The following is a 27,314-nucleotide window of genomic DNA, read 5'->3' on the forward strand; positions in this document are numbered from 1 at the left end:
TTTAAAAGACTTACCTTTGTGCTCAAGCACTCATGCACTCATTTTCAAAACAAAAACAAAAAACAAAATGGAGGGCGCGACGTCCTCTGTCCTCCTGGGACATCACACAATGCATGTAGACTGAGGGGGAGGATCTCACGATCATCATATTGCAAGATCATCCCCCTCCATCCCCCTCGCCTAGCCATGCCCTAAGTGTTAAGGATAAATTCTTTGGGGCTGGCTTGTAATAGCCACTCACTTACTCACCTACAGCAAGCAAGAACTGCCACCAACCAAATCAGGAAAGACGGCTTTCATAAAATGGAAAGAAGTGGGTGCCAGCTCTAACATGATGCATAGTGAGTCAGTCACCTCAGGCTACACATACTGGGAGATGGCATCAAGGAGTGCCACGTACCCTGTACAGCATCCTGTAAGCTAGTCTGCTGCCTTCAGATGCAGTGGAGGATGCTGTCCCATTGCCATTATTGAAGTAAGATTCAACTGCCAGTCCATTCAGCTCTTGTACACAGAATGGCAGCAAAATGTCTTGGGCCAGGCCTGGTTGGTACGGTTTCTTTAGTTAGTCATTCTTTGCTTGGCCTTCTTCCATGGAGCTCAGGGTGACATACATAATTCTCTTTATACTCTCAAGACTCTGGTAACAGATTAGACTTAGATAATGACTGGTTCATGTGAGCTTCATTGCTGAATGGGGATTTTAACCTTAGCTTCTCCATTCCCACTCTGGTAAGTTCACAAATAGCTTTTGTGAATTGTTGTGGACTTATTTGCATGGCAATAGTTGTTCATCTTCAATATTACATTCAACAGATGTAACTCATTCTGGAAGTGGCCCAAAATTAATACAATGAAACGCTTGGCACACACTAGTGATTCAAGAACCTAAATCATAATAAAAACTATACTTTAAAAAACCCTATAGCCACCTATGTTGCTATAATTGATATTGGGAACACACCTATGCAAGCAAAATTTCTCGCTCCACAAGATTCCTTAATACTGAGTTCCGAAGGCCTCACTTCAGCACTGTGATCTCTGACGCACACAACAAAAGGATTCCCCAAAGTTAGATCTCACAAGAAGCTAGACTTAACCATCTTTCCTATTTAGAGCAGCAAAAGATAAAGAAAAAGGACAAGATTGCAATGCATATTGGCTTGAACAGGAAAATCCCCTCACTAAATGAAAATCCAGTAACTAAAAGCCAGCCTGGATTAATTCACAACAGAGAGCCTTCAGCTTTCCTTTTGATTCCACTTTTCACCACTTTGGGCATCAGCTGTACGCTTCCTGCCACATTTAAAGTGAGGAAACGCTTAAGGCAAGTGTAGACTCTGCTAATAAGGTGCAGAACATTAAACTTCCTGCTCTCTTTTCCCCTTTAAAGAAGCATTTTGCATATAAAATATATGCAAGATACATTTGAAATATTAAAACCTACATATGAAGCTTAGACCCTAATTTGAAACAGAAACAAAAACACAACAGCAATTTTAATAACAAAGCACTATTCCAATGTCACACCCATCTTCCTGTATCACTTTCCAGGGAATGCAATTCACTGAGCTCTGTTACAGCTCTATGCAGCATGGCCAAAAAACATTGCAAGGAATCTGAAACCCCCAGTTTGAAATTGGCTTGTTTTAAAGCAGTGGTGTGCAACCTTTTTTCTGTCAGGGGCTGCATGCAGTGGGCTTTTGAAAGTAGACTAAGGGCCACACGTTGCCCATCCCTATTTTAAACTAACTATAATGTTAATCACAGTGGCCCTGTTCAGAAGACACTTTAAACCATGGCTTTAACCCCTAAGGCTTTTGCCATTGTTACCATGGTTAAAGCCATGGTTTAAGGTGTCTTCTGAATACATCCCAGCTTTCTAGCTTAACTACTGTGGCTAAAGCCATGATTTAAGGTGTTTTCTGAATGGGGCCAAACTGTCACTCCAGAGAAAACAACAAAGCACAATTAAGGGAAAGCAAAAGCTTCTGAACACGTCCTCCAGGTCACACAAGAAGGGGGGAAGGAGGCAGCACACAACCCCCATACTCACTGTGGCTCATTTCTGCTCATATGCATCCTGATAAAGCATGGTTTAGAATGCCTTCTGAATGTGGCCACAGAAAGGAATCATTATCTACCAAGCATTTTCAGCATCTAGTTACCTGGCACATGCATTTTGATCAAGACAAATATTTTTGTACTCTTTGATAAACTGAAACTTAGTGGTTTACTTACCTCGCTGTTGTGGCCCCTCAAATTAAAGTTGATTCGCTGGGGTGTGTTCCTGTCTCTTCGACAGTGGCTAGAGGTGAAGGTAACACCTACCACTCCACGGCCGTTGCCTGTTGCCAGCCAGCCTTCCTCATAATATCGCCTCCGGCATACAGGTTTTTCCTTCTCACTTTTAGGAACTCTGCCTTTCCAAGACAAGCAGAGGATGTTCGAATCGCTGCAGAGAACAGGCCCATGTTCCACTGCTGCATACATGCTTTGCTGTATTTTTTCCCTTTTGACATAAGAAAGTACTATGTCTAGTGCAGAAAATATAAATCGCTTTTTTGTTTTATTGGTAAGACCAAACGTTGAGACAGATCAGAATACGAGGGGGCGGGACGCAGAAGGGAAGGTTAGTTTTTATAAATATCCACCAAATGCATAGTGAAAAATTCCTCTATAAAAGATGATGACAGTTGTCTAAGAAAAAGTAATGCTTAAAAAAACCAAAACAAATCAGGTTCATTTTGATTTGGAGTCATTAGAGTGAGGGTATACTCGTCCTTTGGAGAAACAGCTACTGCAGAAGAGGCGTTCAAAGAAACGGCAAGCCGTCTTTTTGCTCAATTGGAAATAATCATCGTACAGCCTGAGATTTCCAGTATAGCATTATGCAATTCCAGAGACAAAGGTTTGCAGATGTGTAGGTTTCAAGTAACTTAAGGCTTTAAAAAGATTTCCTCCAGTTGGATTTTCACACGTACACATATAGGACATTCATTCATAGTTCCCCAAAGCTGCCCATTGGCATATCTTCCCCACCAGACCAAATTTCTGCCGCTAAAGCTGAAATAGATTGCATAAAGGGGGGAAAAAGGCACACAGACCATGCGAGACCACAAACCAGAGTCTTGTGCAGTTAACAACGTGCCAGGCCAGATGGGAAAGCCTTTTCTGAACTTAACGGCTCACTTTTCAACCCAGTGGTCTTTGCAATCCAATAGACAGTCCCATTTCCTTTGTAGCTGATGATTTCCTCGCCACTTCCACTGGAGTCTTAGTTTATCATGCTGTCTTGCCTGCTTCCTCACAACTGGCTGCCACACACAGGCATGAAAACAAAAGCCCCTTTTCATTTAGTAGTTGTGTTTTTTTTATAAAAAAATGGTCTGAAGCTTTTAAGCTTTTGAAGCAGATCAGTTCACCTCAGGTGAACCATGAAGTCTCCTTCAAAACACTGGGCTGTTCTATGCCTTCATCTTCCCCGTTTTTCCTACTGGGAGAGAATCACAGAACTCACTTTTCATCCTCTTGTGAAGAAAAAAAGAAGTCCCAGTACTAAAAGCACATCAAGTAAGCAATTATTGGCAGATCCCGTAGGATTCAAGAAAGGAGGGGAAATAGCCAATTAAAGACAGATAGAGGAGATGCGCAAAAAATTCCAACTTCCCCTTCTTCCCTGTGATGTCTCCTCTGCTTGTTTAATCACCTCCTTCCTGATTGGTGCTTGTCTAGAGCGCAGATTCATAATTCTAGCCAACGCATTTGCAAGACGTAGAATTTAATTTTTAAAGTGTTCCAAATGCATTGAATAATATTTATTATCAAATATTTATGAGTATTTGCACCATATTAACAAGGAACAAAACAAAACAAAACAAAAAAAGAGGGTGGAGAAGAAAAAGCAGCAAATTCAGTTGCAAAACTCAATACACAATGAAAAAGTCTCTGAAGTTCAACCCCTCGATCTGTCCCACTGCTCCTGAACTCGCTTTCTTCCAGTCATCACTACACAATTATTTGCCACTACTTATTCGGCAAGCATATTAAACCCAGCTGAATCTGTCAGAGCCCAATGCAGAGAAGAACCGGAGACTTGTGCATTATTCCTCCTTCAGGGATGACAATCTCAATCTCCTCTCCACTCAAGACTGTTGTTTTTATTTCATAGAGGTATTTTTGTCATTTACTCTGTGCAGAGGGGTGTTTTCCTTCTTCTGCTTCTCAGAATTTTTTTCACTCGCTGTAGACCATACTGAAAGCTGACCGTTAGTAACAGATGGTTTTCCATGGGTTTTTGGTCCTTGTGCTGTCAGGTTGCTCCATCTGGTGCTTGAATTAATTTTCATCAATTGCAAAAAAAACCCTCTCTAAAGTATGCAACCAGTGGCCTGTGTGGTTGGAGAAATATCTGTGTGTGTATATATATATATATATATACACATACATACGGTACGCACAGGCGCTCCTTCAATTTGGCAATTTGGCCGGCATCTGGGCTTCGCAGTTTAGCTATGGCAGCCTCTTAAGCCATCTGTCTCTCGAAGTCAGGGCTCCCTGGATGCTTCTAATTCTGTTTAAAAAAGAAAAGAAAAGAAGAATATACATATACACACAAGTATAAAAATAACAGGATTGCATGACTATGCACTCTGAAGTATACGAGAGGTTTACTGGAAAAGCAATTCTTGTCCAACAGTATGTACAGATTATGTACTTCAAATTTATGGTTTCAGTGAATCCAAACGATTTCAAAATGACTGTTTACGTACATGCAAAACAAGAAATGACACAAAATATTTTATATAAACACAGACATACTGAAATAGATGAGATAGGATTACTTGAATGGATGGAAAAGACAGATACTATAGTGAACACTGGTTCTAAATCCTTGTAAATGGGGTTGTCAAACTACCAAAAGCCAGTCTTCAGGCCAATGCAAAGGTAACATGCGAGAGAAGATAATTCCATGGAAGTCAAGGCATTTTTTTGGCCACTGTGGAACACAATGCTGGATTTGGCCAGAGAGACTTCTGGCCAGATTCAGCATAGATCTTTTTACATTCTTACTTAATCAGATAGTAGTACGCAATGAGAGGTTCAATTGTTGGAACCTCCTTGATGAAATGTTTCTGAGGAATTGCTACCTAACAGAAGATTCAACATTAGCTCCAAAAGAATGAAAGAGTTCTTTTCATATTGTTTGAGTGATTCTCAGAAATCTGAATAGTGAACTGGACTACTCTTCAGTTACACCACTGCTTGCTTATGCTTTCCACTGTCTATATTTTTACTACTGTAAATGAATTTGTTGAAATGTGCCTGGTATTAGAAGAGGGCACTGTAATCCCTTATATAATTCTCAGCATGTTCAAATGGCTTATGAAGTATGAAATTGGGAGGGGAGAGAAAGGGAGCAGAGAAAGGGCGCCTGAATAATGTTCTGTATTTGGAATGGGAAAAATTATCCCTGAGCATATAGTTTTATCGATGTTTCGTATGTTAAGGTCAAACCAAAAGACAGACCAATCACCTCTGGTTTTATTCCATCTAAATCCATGATTCTGCAAATATAGAACTGGGACTACCTAAGGAGACAGGTTAGGTGCAACTGCTATGTTAGGCATAAACTCCTATCTAATACAATATATACTGTTTTATTTCGAATAGGAAGTATAGTGCCATTCCAGTAGTGTGCTCCATGATAAAAATGCAGTATGTATGACAGTGCAAGAATCCAATTATGTTTGCAGACTTTTTGTTTCTTTGGTGTCCTTTCACCTAGAACCCTGAAGTATGCTGCTGACAGACACCTACCATGTCAGACAGTGTATCCTCAATTCAGAGATAAGAGCAACATTCACTACCATTCAATCAACTCCTTTTTTATTGTCTTAATTGTTGTTGTCAATGTGCATCAGCATTCGGCAATGTCCAGTTGGTCCTTTATGCTTATTTACTGGTATTTTACATTTTCCCAGTTTGCTATTCTCACTTGCTGCCACCGCTGACTGTTTGGCCTTTTCTACACCTGAATTTTTCCCCAGGATCATCCCTGGATCGTCCCTGTGCATCCAAATGATGCACAGGGGATCCCAGGAGCAGGCAGGGACCATCCCTCCATTTTCCTGGGATTTCTGGGACCACTAATATCCTGGTTTTACCCACAGTCCTGGGATGATCCCGAGGAGTCTGGGCAGTGTGGGCGCTCGTCCTGGCTTCTTCCCTCCTCCCCACAAGTAGCAGGGGTCAACACAGGGAAGGAGCTGAGCCAGGGAGAGTCCAGGGACATCAGGGGCAAGAGCAGGGCTTTTTGTTTATTTGTTTTTTCCACTTACTTTTGCGCTGGAGCACAAGTGCACTCTAGCTCCTGTTCTTTTTTCCTTTTTTTAAAAAAAAGGCGGCCATGATGGGCATGATGTCCCTCTTCACTTCCAGGACATCGTGCAGCCATCTGGACACAGGGTGATGATCCCGGAAGCCGGAAATCCCGGGATCATCTCCCCTGCATCCCTCTACACCCCTAGGTGCAGAAAAGGCCTTTGTCTAAATAACAAACTTGCTTATGGCTTCATACCTGAAACAATACAACCAATTACTGTTACAGTGCCAGACGTTTTTTCATTGCGAGATCTCCCCCTCAGTTCACACATGGTGCGCGACAACCTCAGACAGAGGCGTCGTACCCACCACTTTTTTTCTGGTTAAAGGGCCAGCAGCGCACAAACACTCGTGCGCAAAAGTTAAGTGATTTTTTTTAAAAAATAATTACTTTCCCCGCTCCCCCCACCCAGCCCCAATGGGCGCAGAGCTCCTGAGGAGCGCTGCACACCATGCGCTGGTCTTGGCTCCTTGCGAGGAATCGGGAGGAGACGGGACAAACCGCGGCGCTCGGCCACACATTCTGCGGTCTTGGGCTCAGCCTGAGACCATGGAAAAACCAGGCCTAAAGGGTAGGGTGAGATCCCGGGGCAAGGGAGGGATCGTTCCTCCCTGATCCCAGGATCCCCGTCCAGTTATGGGCCATAGATTCTTTAGAAATCTCCCTTAGATTTTTAAAAATATAACTTTCATAATATCCCCTCCCAAATTATTAAAGTTTTTTTACAGACAAGAAGTTTTCTCAAATCAAGAGATCGGCACAACATGCACTTGCAATACAACACTTCACAAAATTACTGGTTTCAGAGTATAAGAGTTATAACTGAAATAGTTAGTTGTAACTTGATCCGGGCTTCCTAAAATGGGATTGTTTCATGTTCTTGAAGGTAATGTTCTGTTTCTGTCAAACCTTATTATGAATCTATTGTTAGCTGCTGAAATAATCTGGGTGCATCAGTGGAAAGGTTCTACCTGCTCCATCTATTAGGGAATGGCTTCTAATTCTGAAAGCAGTGGACATAGGTGAAATTGACAAGTTATCTAAAAATGTGTGTATGAGATCAGTACCAATCAACACTTCAAGTACAGTAGAAAAATGTACACCCTTTGCATTGTAGTGGATTAAATACTGCCTGCATTTCAGATTGAAAGTCATTTGTTTTGTAAATTATTTCTTTACATACCCCCCTCAAATTCATAAAAAAAAATCAATAATTGAAAACCCAAATTTAATTTTAATCTTATGTTATTCACGTAGTGCTCCTGGGGGTGGAGTTTTGTAATGCCAAACTTAAGTAGTTTTACAAAACTTTAGTTTTGTTATGGAAAACTTTAGTAATTTAAAATACCTGCTAAGAGGACTCTGACAAATCCCCCAACAGTTAGTATTGTATCTATAAAATAAGAACATCAGTGACTACAAATAAGATCCCACACCCACACTGAATGGGCTTAGGGTTTTCTGATGGGATTGTAAATAAGAGTAAAGCAACCTTCCCCAACTGGGAGCCCTCCAGATGTTCTGGACTACAACTCTCAGCATTTCTGACCATTGCCCATGCTGGCTGGAGTTTCACCTCACCAACACAGTGAACATCCATAAATGAACCTGTGTCTTTCAGCAAAGCAACACCGAGACAGGTTTTTCGCCTTTGCATTCCTTCTGCCAAGTAAAAATCTGGCAAGGGTTCCAGACCTTGTTTGTCGTACTACACAAGAGCCCACAGCGCTTACAAATTATCAACAGCTGGCTGGCACTGTGCAGAGGAAACCCACACAGTTACTTTTTGTCTTCAACCATCCATTTCATGACTAATCTCCACTAGAGAGTCATGACTTGGGGGTTATCTCTGGAAGAAAAAAGAGGAGAAAACAACAACCCCAAGCCAGATATACCTTCTGTACATCTATGTTTATGTTCTATAGAGTGGCCTGTGCTTTATCCCTTTCACCAGCCAAAGCCAGCCACTCTGCCAAAGAAGAAGGAAGAGTAGCATGCTCCTGGACTATTATTCCCTTGCACCTGCTGACTACTGGCAGTCCAGAAGATCACACATGGCCTTGGTGTTAAGTTAGGGAGCAACGCTACTGAAATCAACAGCACATCTTGCTTGTGCCCTGAAACTGTCAAGAGATACTGAAAAAATGACAGCAGGAATTATTCTCTGTTGCCACATTGTCCCATTTCACTTTTTAAATCCTTGGGAAGCAATATATTTAGGCTGTAATTCTTAACACCTTTATTTGAAAGACATTTCCATTTAAATAGATGTGATTGTCTCCCCAATATACATATTGAATACTACAGTGTAAGAGCTCCATTGCACAGCAGCTAACGTATAGCACTGCTCAGCATAACTCTTCCCACACATCCGTCTCTCCTAATACAAAAAGACCAACAACCCTGCTGGAAAACCAGCTCCTCTTCTCTCTTAAATTAAGAGCAAGCTACCCAACTTCCATTGCAATCTCAGAGAACAGTGAACTTCCAATGATATTGAGGAGAAAATGTGTGTTTGTGTTATCTATTCTGAAGTTTCAGGCTCAGAGGTATTCTCTACTAGCATGCTAAATGCTCAACAGTTCTCTCACAATTCTTCTTAAAAGTCATGTAGTATCAGTAAAACCCAAGTTACAAGCAGCCCTTTGTAGCTTCAAAGGATCAATACATTCTTTATTTAAGCACTATAAATAAATGCAAACTAGACAATACCTCAGGGCAGAACTTTCACAAATGTGATGCAAAGGTGCCTTATTTCTATTGATTTCTCTAAAGACATTAGACAGCCCCATTCCTCAGAACATTTGACCACTCATTAAAACCAACAACAAACCAAAACACACACACACCAGGGATTCCATTTGTTGACCAGTTAGCAATGACGTTCAAGTGTGTTTTCCCCCATTAAAGAATATCCAACAGAGGATAAATACTACAACATTATGGCAGTATTTCAGGTTGCAATTCTATACCCACTCACCTGAGAGGAAGCCCCAATGAACTCAATGAGACTTACATCTGAGTAGACATATATAAGATTGTGCTGTTAAACAATTATAGACTGGCCTCTGTTTGGATATAACGATTTCAACAACAATTCGTGGGTTAATTAACCCATGAATTTTGGGGAGATGTGCCGTGCATGAGCCACTTCCAGTTTTAAGCAAAGAGTCATTCATAGACAAGAGCACAAAATATGTCCATGCTTCAAGATCTTTTCATCAGGCAATTTCCCCCATCCCCCACCACAAAACAGAGGTTTCAGAGAGGGGTATAGGAATAGGATGATTTGATGGTGAACTCACAATATTTGCATGTTCTGAACCTCAAGATGAAGTGGGGAAGTCTGAGTCTGCAGATATTAAAATTAGGCTCTTGCAGGTCATGTGATGGTATGGGGAAACTGCTCCCTCACTGGGCAATCTCACCTATGGGGTTTCTTATTTTTCAAGCAAACTGTTTATATTTCAGGGCCTAAGGAACTCCACAGCACTATAACTCAAGGGAGTTCCACAAGCTGACCCTTTTCCACTTCTACCAATTCTTTCAGAATATTTCAAAACCTCCTAATAGCTTGGTATAAGAGGCTTAGGCATGAGATGTGCACCAACACTAGAGACAAGGTGAACTATTAAACAATTAGTTTCTTAAAGGGATATTTTGTACATAAGGGAATATTTACTTTGGGGTTTTCAAAAGTCTGCTTACAGGGAATTCTTAAGGCCCAAAGAGACACTTTTGCTGATACAAGCCTCTTAATTACATTTTTTTTTTTAACGGCAGGCCAAATTCCCTAAACTTCCACCCCAACCAAATTCACCCGCAACCAGGTCCATTTCTTGGGTACAGTATTCCTCTGATACCAAAGCACCTACTGTGGTACCTGTGGCTGCTTGGACAGTTTATCTGGTTTCTAATGCCTGCTTGTATAACCTTCTTCTAGTAAGATCATAGGGCAGCCTCCTAGCATAACACAGCTACCTGTTCCCTACTCCAGATCTTCACAAGTCATGCATGGTTATCCCAAGGAGAAGAGATAGCTTAATATTCAGGATCCACAATGAAGGTGGGAAGGTGTGGATGGATTTCTCCTGTGGCTTGACATTACAGCCGCAGGAGAGAGAAATAATTTGGGCCCCACCCCAGTAGCTACAAATAGGCTTCGTATATTGAAGTGGAGGGGTGTTTGGATCTCTCCTGCAACTATAACGTCAAACCGTGGGAGAAATCCATCCATGGTTTACCGTTGCAGCTGCAGGAGAGATCCTTACACCCCTCCACCCCAATATCCATTTGTGCACATCCCGGTAAGTGCAGTGCCCCGCCCCACCCAGGGATAGGATGTGCACATCCCAGGAAGCACATGGGAAGCCGCAGATCATGGTGCCTCACCCAGGGACAGCACAATTGGTGGCTCCCCACATGCTTCCCATGGATGACACATGCCTACAGAGCCCCAGTGGACAAGAGTGGCAGGGGTTTCTGCTGCTCTTGCCTCGTGACTCTGAAGGCACGTGAAATAGTCAACAGAGCCTGTCACACAACACAATAATCAATTGTTGTGCAGATAGTCATTGGTTATTTTCTGGGAAATAACTAACCGTTGTGTGGAAAGGGCTCACCAGATGACACAATAGTTAACAGTGGATTATTTAAACTACGGTGGACTATTTAAGCAACCGTTGACTATTGTGTCATCTCAACCCAGTCACTGTCACCAAGCACTACTCCTATGCAGACCTTTGACAGTAGCAAAGCTGGGCCTCAGGCCTACACAGAAGCATTATAGCCTCTCATAGGCCACACAAAGTAAACATTACAAAATAACAACAGTTATCTACATGTCATTTCTTCCCATATGGTTTCAGGTTGGACCTGGAGCTGCCCCTAGGGTTGTTGGGAGAGAAAAAAGAGAGAAACGCTGGATCCCCCATTTTGGAAATATACAATTCAGCTGTTACTCAGAAGTGACTAATTTTTGTTATGGTCAACTCCTTTTTTTTTTTTTTTTACTTCCTTCTTTAATCTCCCTTGTTCCCCAAGGCTAGCTTTTAAGCAACTGTTGCCTGTTTTAGTCTCCAGGGTAACCCTACTTTTTTCTGGGAATCTGTGCAGGCAAATAAGGAGTTTTTAGCCACAATGACCAGGTTTGCATGTAACACTCAATTCCTGGGTTAAACAATCTAAGAATTGATGTGGCCATACAGGAGCAAGTGAGCATGATGCCTCCTGCCCACTCACACCACTTCTACTTTCCAAAACAAACCAGGAATGTCCCGTTGCTGAGTTGTTTTGTGACATCCAAACCCAGGAACTGTGGATTGTTTAGGGGTGAAATAACCCAGAGTTAACCTTGGGTTGTTTAACCATTAAACAACTCGGAATTCCTGGTTAAGACTTCATGTAATACCCCAGGAATTGCTACACCAATTCCTGGATTGTTTAATAAAGGAATTGAATGTTACATGTGAACCAGGGCAGTAACTAGCACAAAGTATATTACTGGGAATGCAGATTAAAAATAATATGGCACAGACACTGGATTTTAAATCATGTCCCATGGCAATCCTAGCCACAGGTAATCAAGTCCTAATTTTGGGATACCAACCTTGCTGACAAGGAGACATCCACTCTGCTGATTAATCTTCTGATCAACCTCTCTGATCTGTATGACCTGATGAGAAATGGCCGATTCTGCTTATTAGTATTCCTAGAGCGTTAGAAAGCTGTCTCTTGCTTCTTCAATCTCACATTTCAGTCAAAATACTGAGGGCTATTGTAGGGTTCATACTAAACAAAGATGCTTTGATAACACAGAAAATATTATACATGATACAATTCTCCACAAGAGGCTTTTCTGTGACAATAGGATGATATCACCATAGTTGCCTTGAGCACCTTTTATTAGTGGGCAGGTGGGATATGAAATAAATAAATCCACATATGTAAAAAATTAAACAAAACACCCAGGCCCAGAAGAAGACAGTCACATCAACATGGCAAGATAATTCCTTTAAGAACAAAACAAAACAACAACAGAATAATGCTTCTGAACCCGTTGTGCCAGACTGGAGAAAAATACTGATTGACTGATTGATTAGATTTATATCCCGCCTTTCCACAAAGAAAATGTGGCTCAGGGCAGCTAAAACAGAGATAATGGACAGAAGCAGAAACTAAGCTTTAGACTGGGTACATTCAGCACTTTAGAAGTGTGCAGAGTTACAAATACCTCACCCTACTATCTGGGCTTTTATATGAATAAACAAGATCTATAACTCCAGTAAAATATCAATATTATAACTCATAACAATGCACTTTTGGTTGGCTGATCTCTGCACAAGAGTACCTGCATCTGTGAAGTCTAGAATCATTCCTGATGCCTTCTGCTTCTAATCAAGAGACTCTGAAGAAAACTAGGGTTGACAAAATGGTGTAGGAGGAGGTAAGATAACCTTTGCAGTGCCCTCCCCCACACAGGCACACTTTTTTCAGGCTAGGTAGGCCACACAAGGCAGGGCATTTATGCCCTTTCCATTTGACCAATTCTCCTCAAAGGTTGGGGAAGGAAAGCAAAGTCTGTGACTCCCATTAAAAAAGCTTACCTCTCCACTGCTCTCCAAACAGCTGGAGCCTTTAAGCTGATACTGTTGGCTTCCAGGGCACGTCGACTATCTTAAGTTAGTTTTTTATGTGTCCGCCTATGACCCTTTGGCTATCTAGGCTTGCTTTTGGGTGGGTCAATCTTATATGGTCAAATTTAGTATGGAACACACTATACTAAATCTAAGTATATTAAAGTAAGATTGTTGAGGACTGGCTCTTTTTGTGAGTAGCGTGGGGTGCTGAGTTTGAATAAGAAGTTGGTTTAGCTACTTGAACTGGATTTCACCCGTTAAAGTAAATAAACAGGAAAAGCAATTTCAACGTAACATGTCTTGAGCAGAGACACACAATATGCCCACTTGCTTAACAAGAGTTCCACATTGATCAGAGCTGCCTGATTTATTTCAGCAATTTCCTTCAGAATTAATAACATGGGTTATTTATATCAATTTATGACACATGTGAGGAGATGTGATGCTCCTAATGGGATTTTAAAATGATGGGGGAAACTACCAGCAAGGTTTAATACCATCTAGTACATCAAGCTCTTTTTGAGCTGCTAAATCACATCTGAGACATGGTACTTTCTAAAGTCTCAAAGTGACATATCCGCCCACCCCCCCAAAAGGACTGAGAGCCATGGCTATCACAGATGTATCTCGTCTCTTGATTAATAATAATGTAGCCAGCTGGTGAATATTATGCCCTGCATTTTGATGCTGATTATTTTTTAGAAACTAGACGGAGAAAGTTTACGATGGAAGAAATATTACTGCATATGTTAATTTGATATTTCAGCAGGATTCATCATACCCACTGTTGTACCCTTGCCTTTGTGAATTTGGCTATAAGAATAAAGAGCAAGCTAGATTTCTTTTGCTTTTAATTAACAGTGAGAGATGTAAGTTCTGATAGAAACTGAACAAGGCCTGATTTTCAGATCTGAATAGTATAATCCAGGGATAGGAAACCTTGGCCCAGGGGCCAATTGTAGACCTCCAGGCCTCTCAGTCCAGAACTCTGCATTCTGCAGGCCATGCTCCTCACCAGCCCGGCTCCAGGTTATTGATATTATTTACTCCAACAGTCCCCAATGTGGCACCAGCAAGAACCTTCAATGGCACCCATGAAGGCGTCCCCAACGTAGTAATCGCAAGTGTCTGCAAAACCTTCTTTTTTCCCTGTTTAGTATATGTACATGGATTTGTATATATCCATAGCCACGAATACATATGAAATGCATACAACTTTCTAGCAATTATACATAGGCTTCAGCAAAAGTGGACCAAATATCCAAATAAGTATCCATTTGAAGGTAGCATCTATATGCAACCTGTTCAAATATTGAAAGCATTGCATTATAGGAAGTGAGTGTCTATCCTTCAAATGCTGTAATATCAGCATTTTAGCGGTCAAAAGGGTGCAGGGACTCCATTTATGATGACCATTTGTTGCAATTAGTTTCATTAAACAATCCCTTATTAAAGAGACTTTGCAGTGTCCAATAGATATGAAACAAAAGTTTTTGCTGAATAAGACACAGCCTAAAAGCCATAGACACAATAAGTCTGGCGAGGTGATGTTTACCCTGTCCTGGACACTCCCTAAAGGATCAGGATTAGGCTGATATACCAACTACGCCCTTATCTGGACAGAGATAGCCTAGCTACAGTTATCCATGCTCTGATAACCTCTCGTTTGGATTACTGCAATGCGTTATACGTGGGGCTGCCTTTGAAAACGGTCCAGAAACTTCAGCTGGTACAAAACAGGGCAGCCTGCCTACTAACGGGGATTGGACGGCAAGATAATATCACGCCAGTCCTTCTACAACTTCATTGGCTGCCAGTCCAGGTCCGGGCCCAATTCAAAGTGCTGGTATTAACATTTAAAGCCCTAAACAGTTTGGGGCCAGGTTATTTGAAGGAAAGCCTCCTCCCATATGTGCCTGCCTGGACCTTAAGATCATCCACAGGGGTCCTTCTCCATGAGCCCCTGTCGAAGGAAGTGAGGCAGGTGGCTACTAGGAAGAGGGCTTTCTCTGTTGTGGCACCCCAGTTGTGGAACGAGCTCCCCAGAGAGGTTCGCTTGGCACCTACATTGTTTTCTTTCCGTCACCAGCTATAGACCTTTATATTTTCTCAGTTTTTTAACATCTAATTTAATTTAAATTTAAACTTTGCTGTTTTAATCTCATATTTTAATCTATATTAATTTTTGCTGTGTGGTTTTATTCTGGTTGTGCTTTTTATATTGTATTTTGTATTTGTTTTAAATTTGTTGGTTGTTTTTATGCTCTTCATGGTTTTAATTTTTGTGAACCACCCAGAGAGCTTCGGCTATTGGGCGGTATAAAAATGTAATAAATAAATAAATAGACACCAAAGCAGTGATCCATTGATTAGGCATTTTGTGGTGGTGTCTACAGCAGTTCCTCAAATTGCTAAATGTGTCCACAGGCCCAAAAGGGTTGGGGACCCCTGATTTATGCCATCCTGTTCTGTCCTCCAACTACAAAGCTGATGGAGGGAGCCTTGCACAAGTTGGGGGAAAGGAATGCTTGGATGCAAATGTGATTGCTTGTGCCATACTGAACAAATGTAAGAGTCACATCCATAACAGTATGACTTTGGGCTTTGGCCATGCCCACTGCTTGAATGTGGACCCTAACAGATTTTAACCAAGGTAAAGCAGATCTTGACAAGGATAAGATTCCCCCCCCCCCCCGGGTGCAATCAATTCCGTTAACACTTCTTATCTCTTCACTCATATTTCCATGGGAAAAACAAGTCACCTTGCCGAAGACAGTATGACCAAATTGCCCTTAAAAGCCCTGTGCATGCCTTCGTATTGATTACTACTGGTAGATCTTCAGAAAGCTTTACCAAGTTAATAAGTTCACATAATTACTTTGCAACAGGCAAGCCGTTTCAAAGCTGATGGTTCACATTAGCGGTACAATAACAATAAGCAGCACTTTAAACAGTTGCTCAAGTCAGGAGAGTCCCCAATTCATACTTAGGCAAGGCATGAAACTTCCAGGCCTATATTCAAAGGTATTTTTACTCATATAAAAATAACAAAGGACCTTGTTTTTCAACCATAAAAGGTGTCTGCTGAAATCCCACATGGTATTTCTGCCCAGACTACTTCACCCTGGAAGTCTACAACTGGCACCATCATTGCTAATCAGGCTCTTTGCTGAGAAATAATGTACATCAGCAGCTCTGCCAAAGAATATTGTATTCCTGTTCATCAGTGCAAAGCAGGCAACATGGACGTCACGCACGCTCATGCAGAGATTCACTGCGTTTATCAGATTGCAGAGCCCGTTTGAAGGATAGGTACGAGACCTTGCGTTAGGAATCTCCATCAATTCATAGCACGAGGTTTTATTCTGTCACAGAAAGGCAGAGAGAGTAGCAAAATGGGGGGTAGGGGCAAGGAAGGAAGAGAAGGAAGACGCAAGCACAAAAAATCAGTGAGAAAGTGGGGGGGGGGATCCAGCTCCAGGGGAAAGGAACAGCATCCCATATTGCCCAGGTGGTTCTGGATTTGAATATAATTGATACAGAACAAATAGCTATCCATTTCCTGGCTTTGCCATACAAGTAGAATCAGGTTATCCAAGTGTAGATGTAGAATCTGACATTCCCTTTCTTTTATTTTTGAAGGAAAAAAGCACCTGTGATCCCACTTTCCCAACCTTTATTTATTTATTACATTTTTATACCGCCCAATAGCCAGAGCTCTCTGGCCGGTTCACAAAAATTAAAAACATTCAAAGTATAAAACAACAGTATAAAACCATAATATAAAATACAATATAAAAGCTCAACCAGAGAAAAACAGCAGCAATGCAAAATTACAAATTTAAAACACCAAGTTAAAATTTATTTATAGACTGTTAAAATGCTGGGAGAATAAAAAGGTCTTCAACTGGCGTCTAAAAGCATATAATGTAGGTGTCAAGCAAACCTCCTTAGGGAGCTCATTCCACAGCCGGGGTGCCACAGCAGAGAAGGCCCTCCTCCTGGTAGCCACCTGCCTCACTTCCTTTGGCAGGGGCTCGCGGAGAAGGACCCCTGAGGATGACCTTAGGGTCCGGGCAGGTACAAAGGAAGTGAGGCAGGTGGCTACTTCTCTGCTGTGGCACCCCGGTTGTGGAACGAGCTCCCCAGAGAGGTTCGCTTGGCACCTACATTGTTGTCTTTCCGTCGCCAGCTGAAGACCTTTTTATTTTCTCAGTATTTTAACACCTAGTTTAACTTAAATTTAAACTTTGCTGTTTTAATCTCATAATTTAACCTATATAATTTTTTGCTGTGTGGTTTTATTCTGGTTGCGCTTTTTATATTGTATTTTGTATGTGTGTTTTAAATTTGCTGGTTGTTTTTATGCTCTTCATGGTTTTAATTTTTGTGAACCGCCCAGAGAGCTTCGGCTATTGGGCGGTATAAAAATGTAATAAATAAATAAATAAATAAATGCTTAACTCTAAGGAATTGAGCCTGTCTACCATTTGTGAAATGTACTGCACTTCTTTTCAGGAATTGCAATGATCTGATACTGTTCACAGTCTTACATGACATTCTTTCTTTACATAGATTTTAGAAATAATTCTGGGGGAGCAAAGGCTGGGTGTGAGTTCATTGTCTTAAACACTGTATTCATCGTTCTAAAAGAAAATATTTCATAATCCAAACATTTTCCAAAAATGAAAAAAGTAAAAAATGCCACAGGAAGAAAACAGAAAAAAGTATGTTTGTTTTTCTGAAATTTTCCAGGTTTTTATTGGAGGTCCAGTTTCTCTAAATAAAGTCTCCCAGACCAGGGTGCTGTTAGATTACTGGACTGGAATGCCAGTGTAGGCCTCAGTTCCTGTCACTTCTTTTCAGAGGAACAACTGCTGGATAAACACTGGGTCAGAGCTGCAGGTTGCACGTCCTTCCTCCACTGTCTGTTCTTTTCCTCTTTCAGTCTTCAGCCCTCCCTCTCTGAATCTTTTCAACTCACTCTCCTTAGTATTTCTTTACTAAACCCTCAACCCCACCCTAGAATGACCTCAAGGGGAAACGAACACTACCGCTGCCCCTTCTGGTCAAAAGCTTTGGCTTCAGGCATCCCGGAAGGGATTTCAAAGCTTTGTAGCCTCTCTGATGATAGAAAAATTCTTGACTTTGTGCAGTTAACTGCTAATGAAAAGCTCTAAATACGGAGACAGGCTAAGCAGGACTTCAGCTTTCAAGTGGGCAGGTTGCTGTCCTCTATGCTCCCATCTCAATTTCTTCTGGAAAAAAACTCTCCTTGTTGGGAGCTGGCGGGAGGGGGGGGGGATGGGACATTTTCTGTGGCTGAAAAGCAGGGTAAAAATACACTGAAGAAGTCCACTGGCTGCTTATTGGCTACTGAGCACATTCAAGGTTTTATTACTGACATAATAAAGCCCTAAACAACTTGGGACCAGTTAACCAGAAAGATTGCCATCCCCTATATATAGGTCCACTACATCACCAAGATCTTGCAACACTACTGGGATTAAACAAAATGAAGACATTTGGGTGAGATTTCCGCTGACACAAAAACGTGGAGAATCTCTGACCTTCTGAAGCTGAAAGAGCACAGCTGTAATTTACATTTCAACAAAATGTGTCTCTAATGCATATTCCAATTTGGGAAAGGTCACGTGGGAGGGGCACATTCTAGCAGTGGGCAGGACCAAGGGCATTGGGTGGGGCCAAGGACAGAGAAAGCAAAGTGGGCAGGACCACTTACCAATTGGATATTTTCCCACCAAGCCTACAAAACACAGCTCAATTCTAAACAAATCTACTTAGGAGAAAGCCCCAGTGCAACAGCTCTTATGGCTACAAGGCAGAGCTCAATTCTTTGCAGAGTATTCAAAGGTTAACAGCAAAAGATGTTTGTGGACCGGATGGAGAACACCCAGCACCACTTCTGACCTAGGGCTGGAAGTTCCATATCCCTGCTCTCAAGTTTTTATTGCTCGCAACACTACAGCTGTGTTCGGACGACACTTTTGTCAATGAGTCCACTCACAGTTGGGTTTTTCAGAGGTACTCCCCAGATGACATGTCCCCCGCCCCCGTGGAGCGGCTGAGGCTCCTACTGAATGGATTCCTACACAACCCAGCATTTGACTGACAGACCGCCTACCCCTTTCCCTGCTCTCCCTCCTCCCCCAGTCCTCCAGGTGCTATCCCAAGAGCCATTGCGAGCTGTTCCAGCTGCAGCAGAGCAGCCAGTGCGGTTTTGGCCACTCTTGCCTGGGAACTCTGTAGCCAGGTGAAAAAATCAATTCAACAGGTCGTAAACACCTGTGGCTCGGTTTGAACGACAGAAAAACAACTGGTTGTGTGACAAGTCAACTCTGTGTCTGGTTGTATTTCTCCATTTCTTTTTCTGCCGAAAAATTCATCTATGGGGTGAAAATTGCTCAACAGATGACACAAATAGCAACTGTTGCCCATTCCACTGTCAGTTGACTCCTAAAACCATCGGTATTTTTTCTGTTGTCCGAACTGAGCCTACCGCTGCGCTCATTCTGTTCCTTTAAAAAAAAAAAATCATTACAAGCAATTTTCACTGTTAAAAAAAGTTTTCTAGAAAGCAAAAGTCTCCATTGCTTCTTGTGATAAAAGGGTCGGGCAGCTAGCTGGATTCTCTTATCCTTAATAGTGAATCCACACTTGAATTCTTCAAATTACACTTATACATAAATTTATAATTATACCTACATTTCATACATGCCTAAAGAAGAAGGAAAAGAGGGTCTGAATTATAAAGCGAATAAAAAATTTCTTAGCTTTAGATTGCTTGAATCAAGATTCCCGAAAAGACGGCTTTATACATGGACTTCACCAGATGGCCGACACCGAAATCAGATTGACTACATCCTTTGCAGCCAAAGGTGGTGGACATCAATACAGACTGTAAAAACAAGACCTGGAGCTGACTGTAGTTCAGATCACGAACTTCTTATTGCACAATTTAGAATCAAACTAAAGAGAATAGGGAAGACGCACAGATCAGTTAGATATGAGCTCACTAATATTCCTAATGAATATGCAGTGGAAGTGAAGAATAGATTTAAGGGACTAGATTTAGTAGATAGGGTCCCGGAAGAACTATGGACAGAAGTTTGCAACATTGTCCAAGAGGTGGCAACAAAAAACGTCCCAAAGAAAAAGAAAACCAAGAAGGCAAGATGGCTGTCTGCTGAGACACTGGAAGTAGCCCAAGAAAGAAGGAAAGCAAAAGGCAACAGTGATAGGGGGAGATATGCCCAATTAAATGCAAAATTCCAGAGGTTAGCCAGAAGAGGTAAGGAATTATTTTTAAACAAGCAATGTGCGGAAGTGGAAGAAGACAATAGAATAGGAAGGACAAGAGACCTCTTCCAGAAAATTAGAAACATCGGAGGTAAATTCCAGGCAAAAATGGGTATGATCAAAAACAAAGATGGCAAGGACCTAACAGAAACAGAAGAGATCAAGAAAAGGTGGCAAGAATATACGGAAGATCTGTATAGGAAGGATAATAATATCGGGGATAACTCAGACGGTGTCGTCAGTGAGTTAGAGCCAGACATCCTGAAGAGTGAGGTTGAATGGGCCTTAAGAAGCATTGCGAATAACAAGGCAGCAGGAGACGACGGTATTCCAGCTGAACTGTTTAAAATATTGCAAGATGATGCTGTCAAGGTGATGCATGCCACATGCCAGCAAATTTGGAAAACACAAGAATGGCCATCAGACTGGAAAAAATAAACTTATATCCCCATATCAAAAAAGGGAAACACTAAAGAATGTTCAAACTATCGGACAGTGGCACTTATTTCACATGCCAGCAAGGTAATGCTCAAGATCCTGCAAGATAGACTCCAGCAATTCATGGAGCGAGAATTGCCAGATGTACAAGCTGGGTTTAGAAAAGGCAGAGGAACTAGAGACCAAATTGCCAATATCCGCTGGATAATGGAGAAAGCCAGGGAGTTCCAGAAAAACATCTATTTCTGTTTTATTGACTATTCTAAAGCCTTTGAGTGTGTGGATCATAACAAACTGTGGCAAGTTCTTGGTGGTATGGGGATACCAAGTCATCTTGTCTGCCTCCTGAGGAATCTGTATAACGAACAAGTAGCAACGGTAAGAACAGACCACGGAACAATGGACTGGTTTAAGATTGGGAAAGGAGTATGGCAGGGTTGTATACTCTCACCTTACCTATTCAACTTGTATGCAGAACACATCATGCGACGTGCTGGGCTTGACGAATCCAAGGCTGGAGTTAAAATCGCAGGAAGAAACATTGACAATCTCAGATATGCAGATGACACCACTTTGATGGCTGAAAGCGAGGAGGAGCTGAGGAGCCTTATGAAAAAGGTGAAAGAAGAAAGTGCAAAAGCTGGGTTGCAGTTAAACCTCAAAAAAACCAAGATTATGGCAACCAGCTTGATTGATAACTGGCAAATAGAGGGAGAAAACGTGGAGGCAGTGACAGACTTTGTATTTCTGGGCGCAAAGATTACTGCAGACGCTGACTGCAGCCAGGAAATCAGAAGACGTTTACTTCTTGGGAGGAGAGCAATGACAAATCTTGATAAAATAGTTAAGAGCAAAGACACCACACTGACAACAAAGGTCCGCATAGTTAAAGCAATGGTATTCCCCGTAGTAACCTATGGCTGCGAGAGCTGGACCATAAGGAAAGCTGATCGAAGGAAGATAGATGCTTTTGAACTGTGGTGTTGGAGGAAAATTCTGAGTGTGCCTTGGACTGCAAGAAGATCAAACCAGTCCATACTCCAGGAAATAAAGCCAGACTGCTCACTTGAGGGAATGGTATTAAAGGCAAAACTGAAGTACTTTGGCCACATAATGAGAAGACAGGATACCCTGGAGAAGAGGCTGACACTAGGGAAAGTGGAAGGCAAAAGGAAGAGGGGCCGACCAAGGGCAAGATGGATGGATGATATTCTGGAGGTGACAGACTTGACCTTGGGGGAGCTAGGGGTGGCGACGGTCGACAGAAAGCTCTGGCGTGGGCTGGTCCATGAAGTCACGAAGAGCCGGAAACTACTGAACGAATAAACAACAAATATATGTAATACAAAGGATGCAGTGGAGGCTGGTGGCTATGATGTCAGTGGGGCATTGAATCTACTCCAGGTTTCCATCAGAACCAGTGCTTCACACTTCCTTTAGACTTCTAACTGAAACCTGGGTTGGATTCATCACCCCACTGACATCAGAGTCACCAGCCACCACTGAAAGGATGAGAAACCTGTAAACATTCAAACATTTATCAAAGGTAGTCTTAACATGAAGCAAGGTGAGGCAGCTCCCTCAGGTGGTAAATGTTTGTCTTCTTTAGGGGAAGCAGATTTTGTCTGTAGTATTTTCTTTCTTTTTTAAAAGCCTTTAAAATGTTTTGCTTTTAAGTCACCCACGAGGAAAGCTGTTTCAACAAGATGGCACTGCTCTACAACAGGCATTCTAGGAAATCGGCATGCAATTCACATCCAAAGCACCATATTGGAAGTGTTTCCCTATTCTTGCTGCCAGAGCTGACCTCATACAAAGAAGATGACCTACGCTGAGGGGCAGCCGGGGTGGGGCAGGACCTCACATTTTGCCTGGGGAAGTGAAAAGTCTGCAGCCCTCAAATATATTACAACCATCTTTTACTTATAACCTTTTAGTTACACTTTATGCATTTCATTTAATGAACTTAAAGGAACACCTTCACCTGTATCAGCCTGCCTGTACTTTAAGATCAGGAAAAGAGACCCTCCTCATTTTCCTACCTTTCAGGGCAGTTAGGCGAACAACGACATGAGAGAAGGCCTTTTCCACAGTGGCCCCTCACCTCTGGAATAAGTTGCCATTGTGCATCTTCCAGGCCCCATCATTGCAGGCTTTAAAGAAGGCCCTGAATTACTATTTTACTCTGACCTCCTGAATATTTTATCATATTGGGCTGTAGCTCCAGTTGCATGTTGTAAGTGTAAGTGTGTTGTATTTAATGCTGGTGTTCGCTGTGTTTTTTTTACTGTGCTTTCACTACCCTGTTTCTATTGTGTGTTTTATTGTTGTACATGGCCTTGTGAGGGCTCTTGCCCTGAAAGGTGGCCAAGAAATATTTTTAAATAGAATAAATAAACGTTGGCAGGAGTCACCTACAACTGGTGGATATGTTGCCCTTATTTTCTCTGTCTCTCAGAGAAAATAAGTTTTTGCAAAGCTTGATAAATTGGACTTGGGGCCTTGCTAGACCTGCCGGATAAGCCGGCAGGGAGGAGGGGCGACGGCGCACACCGTCGCCGGCTTCTACACGCACGATGCGACAGGGCAACGGGAAGCCCCGTAGCGTTGGCCATTTTTTTTTTAAAGGGGCCATGTGCGCCGGAGAGCCGCCGGACAAGGTAAGTGGTTTTTTTTTAAAAAAATTAAGCCCCCCCTGCTCCCCCTGCCCCTGATCCCCCCCATAATTCCTGATGCCCCCCCGCCAGCTCGGCTGTCCTCCCCCCATCCCCCATCCCCCATGCCCTGTCCCCGGCTGTCCTTCCCTCGCCCCCATCCGCCATCCCCGGCTGTCCTTCCCTCACCCCCATCCCCTGTCCCCGGCTGTCCTTCCCTCGCCCCCTCTCTCTCCTGCCGGGTCCGGCCTTCCCCCCCGCCCCTCTCTCACCTCCCGGGATCCCCCCCTGGCCCGATGGGCACAGCACTCGTATGAGCGCTGTGCCCAGTCCGTGGCTTTTCCCGGCTACTCACGAGTAAGTGAGCAGCTGCAAAAAGCCACGGACCCTGCTAGACATTTCGCAGCCCTGGCCTGCTTAATTCGCTTATGCCGGCTTAAGGCAGGTTTCAGCGCGGCCTGACCCCGGATTCCCCTGTGTGTCATCTGGATGCACAGGAGGGAAACCGGACCTCACACCACACTAACGCCTGGTCTAGCAAGGCCCTTGGATATCATGAGAGGTAAAAAACAAAAACAAAAAAATTAAGCTTGGCTTGCCTCCTTAGCTTATATTTTCGGATTTTTACCATTGTATTTTCAAAATAATTCTGATACTATAAAGGATAAACATTACATTTTTAATTTTAATTAAAGCTGAATTTCCAGGGTCTAATGGGATTCCATGTGTCTCAAGAGTTACATGTAGGCCACAGAGTGTAGTTTTAAACGAAAATCCATAGCCTTTATAGGAGGGGTAAATATGTTATCATTCCGGAGTTCTTTCACACACATTTGTCTGCAGGTGATCGACCGCTAAATCAGAGTGCCAGAATCTCTGTGCGAATTGTTCATAGCCTGCAGACTAGAACAGCCTTCTCCACCCTGGTGCAGACCAAGCATGTTGGGCTGCAACTCCAATCATTCCCTACTAGCATGACCATGTGGCCTGGGAAAGATTAAAATTGCAGACCAACATATGCAGAGGACCCTAAGTTAGGGAAAGCTGGGCTAGAAGCATCAGCACGAGAGAGCAAAAAGAGCTGCAGTTGCCTCAAAACAGCAATAATTGCTCTAAAGCCCTGCAACAGGAAGCGCCTCTTTCATGAGGTACTTTCTGTTTGGCTGCTACCATCACCGGACAGGGCATCACTCAGAAATAATGCTTATTGGGCAACCCAGGCCTCCCACAACAGCCCATTACACAACGATTGCCTCTGAGCAATGTAAAATACGAGAACAAAACCTCATTGGCACAGTAACTAAAAGCAAAGTTTCCCACAGCTTTCGTTGAGATGACTGTACAGCTGGGGGTGGCGGGGGGAGGGAACCTAAAAAAGAATCGAAATAAATCAAAAGCTTCAATATGCTGTTTCACAAAATCTGAAAGAAAACATATGCTTCATTATTAAGCATTTTCTGAACAAACAGAAAAGCACAGCACTTGATACTCTAAAAGAAAGCTGATTTACCAGCCAATAAGAGTTGGGTAACTAAGGCAGTTGATTAATTACTATGGGGCTAAGGCAGCTGTCCCCAACCTAGTATACTCCAGAAGTTTTGGAGCACAACTCCCAGTATTCCTGGTTGGGACCTGATGCTACTTGGGGTAGAACTTTTCTTGAAATTTAAAACTAAGATGACTTCTCATTTGATGTGGGAGACTACATATCACATAGAAAAGTTGGTTTAAAACAACATTTCTCTTTTCCTCAGGGATCCACCATGAAACATCTCTAAATACATGAAGAAAAAAAAAACTGCTATTTGGAATGTTTGTTTGAATCTATTAAAGTCAAATTTTATTACCCAAGTGTGACACATATGCAATAGGCCACTACTTTTGACTTCATTTATGCACGTACAACCCCCTTACCAATGAATAATCAATATAATCTTGCCACAGCCAACTACAAATTGTGTCAGTCAGCATATTTATTCAACAATAGTCAAAAAGCATCTTTGGTATTTCCCCAAGCCCCGTAATTGCTCAAACAATGTTTACAATTACAGTAATTCCATCACAGTGACCCTGTTCAGATGACACGCTAAGCCACGATGGTTAAGCATTTTGAGCTAAATATTATGGCTTTGTGTGTCATGTGAACCATTCCTAACCATGGTGGCTACATAATCATGGTTTAAACATGCTCACTAACCATTTGCTGCAAAAGGGTTAGTGGCCTAAGTATGGTTTAGTGCAGTGGTTCCCAATTAGTTAAGTACTGTGGACCCCTTGTTTTTCAAATGCCAAGCCATGGACCCCCTACTTTTGAAAATTTTGTTATCTCTATGGTAGTTACCTGTGCGAAGCAATTTTTTGGAGAAAATAAGGTAGGTAGCCCCTAATAAGCAAAGGATTTTAGGTATACTAAAAAACAGACCATATAATTTGTGATATTTGTAATATTACCCTGCAGAAATGACAATGATTTAGTTAGGAATATAAAGACGAATTTAATTTTACTAACGTCTAGTTTACAATTGAACAAATTGTGATCTGTTGAGCAGCTACTAAACCTAAATGTGATGGGAGAAATCATGCCTCTTTTTGTCCCAAACAATCCCTTCCACATCCGGTTCAATATTTCCTACTTTTAATCTCAAATCTGGATCAATATCAAGCTAATTTCTATGCTTGTTCTTCATATAACAAAATGTCGAAAATGTTTGTTCACAAAGATATGTGGAACAAAAAGGAACTAGATGTTTCAAAGCTTGTTCACCTAACTTCTTATAATCAGGAAAAATCTTCACCCAGAATTGGTCCAGTCTATATTCTTTGAAAAATGATTTCAATGAACCATCACAAGTCACGTCAGCAAGTGCATCTTGCTCTTCCACAGATAGGGTTGTTAGTTGTACATCACCACATTCAAAAGGATTCCTTATCCATGAGCTTTCAGGATTAGGTGCAGGGCAGTAATCTCTGAAGCTAGTCACTAAATCACGCAGGTCCTTTCATGCATGATGTCACCGTCGAAGCAAATGGAGCGCGGGAGACTGCGTATTTTCTTTTATTAAAATGCGGACCTTGCAGAGCTAATATATGAATGGTGCCACGGACCCTATGGGTGGGTTACGTGGACCCCCTGGAGTCTGCGGACCACCAATTGGGAACCACTGGTTTAGTGTGTTGTCTGAATAGACCCTATATGTTCTACTTTCACAGTGTCCAATATTTTGCTTTGATCTCCGTCTCTATTATTTTTATGATAGCAAGGCCTATGGATCTGGATACTCTAGGCCTACCTAGGACAGGCCCCTCCTCTTAACATTTTTCAAGTGTATAATAGGCAGACGCCAGAATTGAACGGATGTGCAACTAGTTCCATTTTATTTTATTTATTAATTACATTTCTATACCGCCCAATAGCCGGAGCTCTCTGGGCGGTTCACAAAAATTAAAAACATTCAAAGTCCTTTCAGGATCAAAGCATCTCTGTATAAGCATGTGGTGCGTAGGTTATTATTATTGGCTCAACAATAATAACCCAACCCTATGTGCTGTCATTGTGGAGCACGAAGGAGCAAGAGCTGTCTAGGATAATGATTGGGAAGCAGAACTGGAAGAACTTAATTTGAGGCAATCCTGCTAGGACTGGCTTCTCCCAATATAACCACGGGAGGTAATCAGTTAGAAAGCAGCCTTCACCAAGCTGCAATCCTCCAGATAGCATGGAGGCTACATGTTTAACAAGAAGGTTCTCCTATCATGCTACTCTTGAGGTTCTTGTTCTCCCCATCCTTCTCTTGGTGTTCCTATCTGTCCAAAGGCTTCTCCTAATACCAGCAATCCCAAAACTTCAGCTCCTCTGGCTTCCCCAAGCTCCCTTGCCAG

The 27,314-nt window shown here is 42.2% G+C and overlaps 1 protein-coding gene across 1 annotated transcript in view; it reads right to left on the bottom strand.

Annotated features, from left to right (window-relative positions):
* TULP4 (TUB like protein 4) overlaps positions 1-27,314 on the bottom strand; it is a 133,652-nt gene that overhangs the window by 85,194 nt on the left and 21,144 nt on the right. Inside the window, exon 2 of the mRNA XM_063124498.1 lies at positions 2,242-4,573. Within this exon, the coding sequence (XP_062980568.1) occupies positions 2,242-2,493 (252 nt within the window). The 5' untranslated portion in view covers positions 2,494-4,573. The remainder of the gene's footprint in view (positions 1-2,241; positions 4,574-27,314) is intronic.

The sequence above is a fragment of the Elgaria multicarinata genome, chromosome 4 (genome assembly GCF_023053635.1).
Source record: "Elgaria multicarinata webbii isolate HBS135686 ecotype San Diego chromosome 4, rElgMul1.1.pri, whole genome shotgun sequence".
Lineage (NCBI taxonomy): Eukaryota > Metazoa > Chordata > Lepidosauria > Squamata > Anguidae > Elgaria > Elgaria multicarinata.